Genomic DNA, 6,000 nt, shown 5'->3' with positions numbered 1-6,000 from the left:
GAATTATTACATGAAAATCGCAGATTATCCGATCATAAAATGTTGGAGGTTAATATATGTTTAGCAAATAGAATAAGTGTTCAGAATAGAACGAAAATTACAAGAGAAATATTAGAAGATAAAGATTTTATTGAACAGACAAAGCAATTATTAGACAGAACAAGACAAATATTGATTGGGAAATTTGGGATAGATTAAAAAAAGATATTACTGATTTAGTAGAAAAACGTGGAAAAAGATTAAAAGAAGAGATTTATTTATTTAAAGAGATTGCAGAGAAAGTTAGCAGAGAGCATCTTGCAAGGAGATTATTATGAAATTGAAAGATTAGAAAGACAGATTAGTGTTGAAATTGAAAAAAGAAATAGAGATAGTTATATTAATCATAAAATGGAAAAGTATAATATTAAAAGGGAAGCAGAAAAAACATATTTTCAAAAAAATAAAACTAAATGAAAGTCTAGAAATAAATCAAATAAAAGTAAATGATAATTTAGTTACTAATACTGATGAGATACTTACCCATTTTGCTGATTTTTACACTTCTCTGTTTAATCATACGAATACAAACCTAGAATACTGGGACGTCGTTACGAAAGTTGTTAAACGTGTAAAAAAAGATGATGATAATATTTTAAATAAGGAAATTAGCAAAAAAAAGATGATAGATGCGATCCAGGAGTTACATACACGTAAAGCACCGGGAATAGACTTGTTAAACGCGGAATTTTATCGTTTTTTTGAACGAGGACTTTAAAATTGTATAAAGTGTAAAAAATATCTGTAAAGTTTTTAGCACTTCTTTTAGTCACAGTAAGATAGTTTTAATAAATAAAAAGAATAACATGGAAAAAACGGTTTGTGATTTTAGACCGATAACTCTTTTAAACTTGGATTACAAGATTTATAGTTTTATTATCTCAAAGAGGCTTGAAAATATTTTTAGTTGTAATATAGTTAATACGCAAAGTGGAGGAATAAGGAATAGATCTATTCATAATAACTTATTTTGTACAAAAATGATATGTGATTTATATATTCATTAAGATCGTCCGCTCTCCATCCTCTCGGTTGACGTCAGTAAAGCCTTTGATACGGTAAACAGGGACTATTTTGTGGAAATTTTTGAATAAATTATGGCCTAAATGACAAAAAATTGAATTCATTAAAAAATTGTATATAGAGCCACTCACTGCTATATACTTAAATGGTTTGATGTCAGAAAATATCCCCTGTAACATTTTATTTGATGTGGCAGAATCGAACAAATAATACTACATGGCGGCAAGTAGTCACTGTGCAGCGAATAAGAAGTAAACATTAAACAACGAGGAAGCAAAAAAATTATTTCCCAAAAATTCGAAAAAACCAATTTTTTCGAAATTTTCCATATGCAAAAAATCGAAAACGGAATCGGCTGTTTTCGTACAATAGATACACACGCTTGGAACTTATTCGGAAGGGGGAAACAATTATATACTCGGACTTGCATCAGTACCACGATTACGCACCGGGACGAATGCCGGGGGCGTTTTCCTCCCTCTGGCTACTGATGGTCGAAAGGATTATTTGGCACCTATCTACACTTTTAAATGCGCTATCCAGTTACTTCCTGAAGCTTTTATCATCTGACCATTCTCCTCCTGGCCTGATTTTCTGCGCAAAAACTGCTCCGTACGAAATGACGTCACAATTGAGGACATAGGAAATGAAAAAGACGTCTCCACACTTGGCGCGTCGGCACTTTTGATCTGTTTTTTATCGCTTCTCGGCCTTATGGCTAAGATCAATACTTGTTGTATCCGTCCGCTATTTGGCGGTTTTTGGTCTTGCCGTGAGGTTGGGAGGTGATCACTGGTGGAACTACACCTTCGTCCTGGCTGGTTGAGAACCCTCCCAGTCTTGACTCTCTGTCCTGCTATGGTCAGTCTGAGCTCCGCTCCTGGCCATAGTAGCGTTTTTGGTGTCTGGGGTAACTCCCACACACCTCCTAATTGCCAATCCAGCAAGTGCTGGAGGCTTTCTGTCCCCGGCTCGAACCGGGAGTTTTCGTTTGGCTTCGGCCACTCTCTTCTAACAGGTACGTAGAAGCGTCCCCCCTATCATTGCCCGGCGTGCCTGCCCACCTATCGCGACTATGTCGACCATGGTGGTTTGTCAAGGCACATGCGCCGCATCCACGGGGGCCACCTTCAGTTCGAGTGCCGTATCTGTGGCATCCAGTCCGACAGCCTCAAAGAGCTGAAGCGGCATCAAGCGAGAAGCAATAACTGCTCAGCACAACTACCTTCACTATCTCCCAACTCTACCAGGGATCCCAAGCCCAGGAGTCGTATCTGTAACGTAGGGGTCGTTCGCAGCCATCGCAGCAAGGACTACGGCATAGACGAGGATTACCTCGCCTCTCAAGGTACTCTCCCTGCCACTGCATCCCCTACCCAGACCAACACTCCCGTCTCTCCTGCTACATCCAACGTTATAACCAACATCGGCCAGGACCCTGTGAACGTAAATAACACCATAACCACCGAAACCCAAGTTCCGTCACCGGCAATCTCCAGCGACGCCCCGCCCATGCCGACGCAACACCCACGTCGCCGCAGACATCGAGCTTCATCCACTGCACTGACGACCAGCCAGCAGTCTGCTACTTCAGGTGGGAACACACCGGACTTGCAGCACCCCTCGCCGGCTCACACCAGCCCTATTGCCATCAGTACCGAAGCTCCGTCGCCCGTCGACTCCAGTGACACCCTGCCTCCTTTGGTGCGTCGCCCACGTCGCCGCAGACGTCGAGCCTCATCCTCGTCACCACCAGCCAGCCAACAGTCTGCCACTTCCGGTACCGCTACTACCAACGTCCAGGTAAGACCTCTAATCTTCAGATCTCCTGCTGGACCACCAAGCCCAGCTAGTCCACCTACTGGACCCATTGGCACTGCACCCAGCAACACAACCAACGAGCCCACGGTGCTACCCCACCTCCTGCCACCAACAGCATCCTCTGCACTTACTGAGCCTGGTTCCCGCACCTCTACAATCCCCGAGGCCCCCACTTGGGCAATACAATGGTGCGACCGCTTCAACGTTGCCATTGATGGCGACATGTTAGACGTTATGGTGGAAGACCTCGTCTGCCTTGCGCAAAACATCTGCGCTGTCTCAGACACCACCATCCAGACAGACCGTCATCTCACCTCTCGCACCCCCATAGCCGAAGACGCCAGGAGACTACAGCGGCTGTACCAGCTCAACAGGAGAAAAGCCATGGATCACATCATTAGCGGCCAGCCTCGATATTGTAGAATTGATGGCCGTCAGCTCCACACCTACTTCAACCAACTCTACGCCACCGAACCACGTAGTTGTCTACCTACTCCCGACTTTGTCCCGCCTGGACCTCACCCGGAGCTTGCCAACCCGCTGGCGGTCGCCTTCACCCCATCTGAAGTTTGCGCCCGCCTCAGGAGGTGTCGTAACACTGCACCTGGCCCGGGTGGCCTGCGTTACCACCACTGGACTCGCGTTGACCCTCATGGCCATATCTTGAGCAGTGTTTTCAACGCGGTCCTGCGGACCTCGTCCATTCCCTCCAGTTGGCAATCATCTAACACGATCTTAATTCACAAGAAGGGCGCCCTGACATCATCGGGAACTGAAGACCCATCACCCTCTCAAACACTCTGGGTAAGGTCTTTTCAGCTTGCCTGTCCAGCAGACTCCTCGCCTGGTGTACAGAGAACATCATCATGTCTGACGCCCAGAAGGGCTTTCTCAGGCACAAGGGCTGCCTGGACCACAACTTCCTCCTGCAGTCTATTATCCAGGATGCCAGAAAAAAGCACAAGAACTGCCACATCGCCTGGCTGGACATTCGGAACGCTTTTGGTTCTGTCCCGCACAGCACCATTATCCGTTGCCTTCAATGGTGCGGTCTACAGGAAAAAAGCACCGAGATCGTGGGAAGTCTTCTCCGCCACTGTTTCACTAAAATCTGTACAGACAGCGGATACACCGAAGCCATCCCCATCCTTTCTGGAGTCAAGCAGAGGTGCCCCCTGAGCCCCCTGCTCTTTAATATCGTCACCGAGACTACAATCCGGAGCATCCAGCGTCTACAAAGCGGCTATGACCTCGCTGGCGAGAACATCAGCATCTTAGCCTATGCCGACGATCTGGTTCTCGTCAGCCCTACATCTGAGGGACTTCAGAGCCAACTAGACTGCATTTCTAACTGGGCTGACTGGGCCGGCCTTCAGTTCAACCCAGGTAAGTGTGCCACCCTTTCTATTGCAGGGAAGTCTCACTGTACCAGCGGCGATGTATTCCAACTGCAGCAGGCCACCATCTCACCCCTAGAAAAGGGCGGCTCTTACACTTACCTGGGCATCCCCACGGGGGGTACGACACATCACACCAGGGAGGACGTCATCACGAAGCTCCAGAACGACATCCGTCCCCTTGATGACTCTAAGCTGGCACCCTGGCAGAAGTTAGATGCCATTAATACGCTCCTTCTGCCCAGGCTCACCTTCCACCTGCTGCTGGGTTCCAACCCTAAGAAACGGCTCGACAATCTTGATCGCCAGATCAAGAAAGCCGCGAAACGTTGGCTAAACCTCCCGCAGCGTGCCAGCGCTGAACTAGTCCACATTCCATACGACCACGGCGGAGGTAACATCACCCGCTGTAGCACCTTATCCGACATATGCGAAGTCACCCACGGGGTTCATCTCCTCTCATCCAGGAACCCAAAGGTTAAGGCCATCGCCCTTACCTTCCTACGCAGCGTCGTCCGCAAGCGGATCAGACGAGACCCATCAGACGACAATCTCTGCACATACTTGAACGGATCCATGGTCAGCGACTTTGGCTATGATCCTGCCGATATTACTTCTACATGGACCCGTCTGCGGAAAGCCACCCGCAAGCTACAAAAATCCATGGACATAACCTGGACACGCATCGACGATACCATCACCATCTCGTCCAACGGCCTGCCCATCCCTAGGCACGCCATCTCCAAAGTCCTAACTGGTCTCACCAAGAAATCTCTCCTCCACAACCTCCTCAGAAAACCGGACCAGGGGAAAGCGTATAAACTCACCGCCCAACATCCCGCTAGCAACCATTTCCTACGGGATGGTAAGTATACCGCTTTTGCCGATTGGCGTTTTATTCACAAGGCCCGCCTCAGCGTAGTTCCACTGAACGGCCACCGTCGTTTTGGCAACTTCTCCACCAAATGCCGCAGATGTGGCTACCAGAAGGAAACCTTGGCCCATGTTCTGAATCACTGTCGCCGCAACCTACATCTTGCCACCGAGCGCCACAACACGATCCTAAGGAGACTCTATTGACCATCAACGACCCCAACATCTCCATCAGATGCAACCAAAAAGTACCAGGGTTTGATGACAACTGCCGCCCAGACCTGGTTGCCACGAACGAAGCCACAAAGACCGTGACCATCGTCGACGTGGCCATACCGTTTGAGAATGGCCACGATGCTTTCAATCAGGCAAGGAACATAAAAACCAACAAATACGCCGCACTCACCCAATTCTTCAGAGCCCAGGGCTATGACACCTTCTGCGATGCCTTTGTCATTGGCTCATTGGGTGGGTACGATCCAGGAAACATCGCAGTCCTCCAGCGCTTGGGCATCGGAAGGAAGTACTCCAAGACCATGACCAAACTCATGGTTAGCGACAGCATACGCTGGAGCAGAGACATTTACCTCCACCATCTTGGATTCGAGTTACCAGTCGCTAATCACACCACAGCTCATCGCGGTTCTACCACGGACCCCCGCAGTACCAACAACTAACTCTACACTGGACTTGTTTGGACTTTCCACCTGCTGGCTTTTCCGCACCTAGGCCTTCTCCCAAGCTTCAAGATTGTTTTACTGGCCAATGTGACACTGTTATTTACCTCCATCCCTTGTATATACTTAGCTGGCATTGAGCCCATGTTACGCAATTATTTTCAGCTGGC

At 48.0% G+C, this 6,000-nt stretch overlaps 1 protein-coding gene across 1 annotated transcript; it reads left to right on the top strand.

Moving 5' to 3' along the window:
- Positions 1–2,166: 2,166 nt before the first annotated feature.
- On the top strand, positions 2,167–5,830 carry LOC136989169 (uncharacterized). Its single transcript, XM_067287287.1, has 3 exons — positions 2,167–3,687; positions 3,768–5,145; positions 5,187–5,830. The coding sequence occupies exons 1-3, from the start codon at positions 2,167–2,169 to the stop codon at positions 5,828–5,830; spliced, it is 3,543 nt and encodes a 1,180-aa protein (XP_067143388.1).
- The last annotated feature ends 170 nt before the right edge of the window (positions 5,831–6,000 follow it).

The sequence above is a fragment of the Centruroides vittatus genome, unplaced genomic scaffold (genome assembly GCF_030686945.1).
Source record: "Centruroides vittatus isolate TY-2023 unplaced genomic scaffold, ASM3068694v2 contig_103, whole genome shotgun sequence".
Lineage (NCBI taxonomy): Eukaryota > Metazoa > Arthropoda > Arachnida > Scorpiones > Buthidae > Centruroides > Centruroides vittatus.
This window is presented reverse-complemented; position numbering and strand designations above follow the sequence as displayed.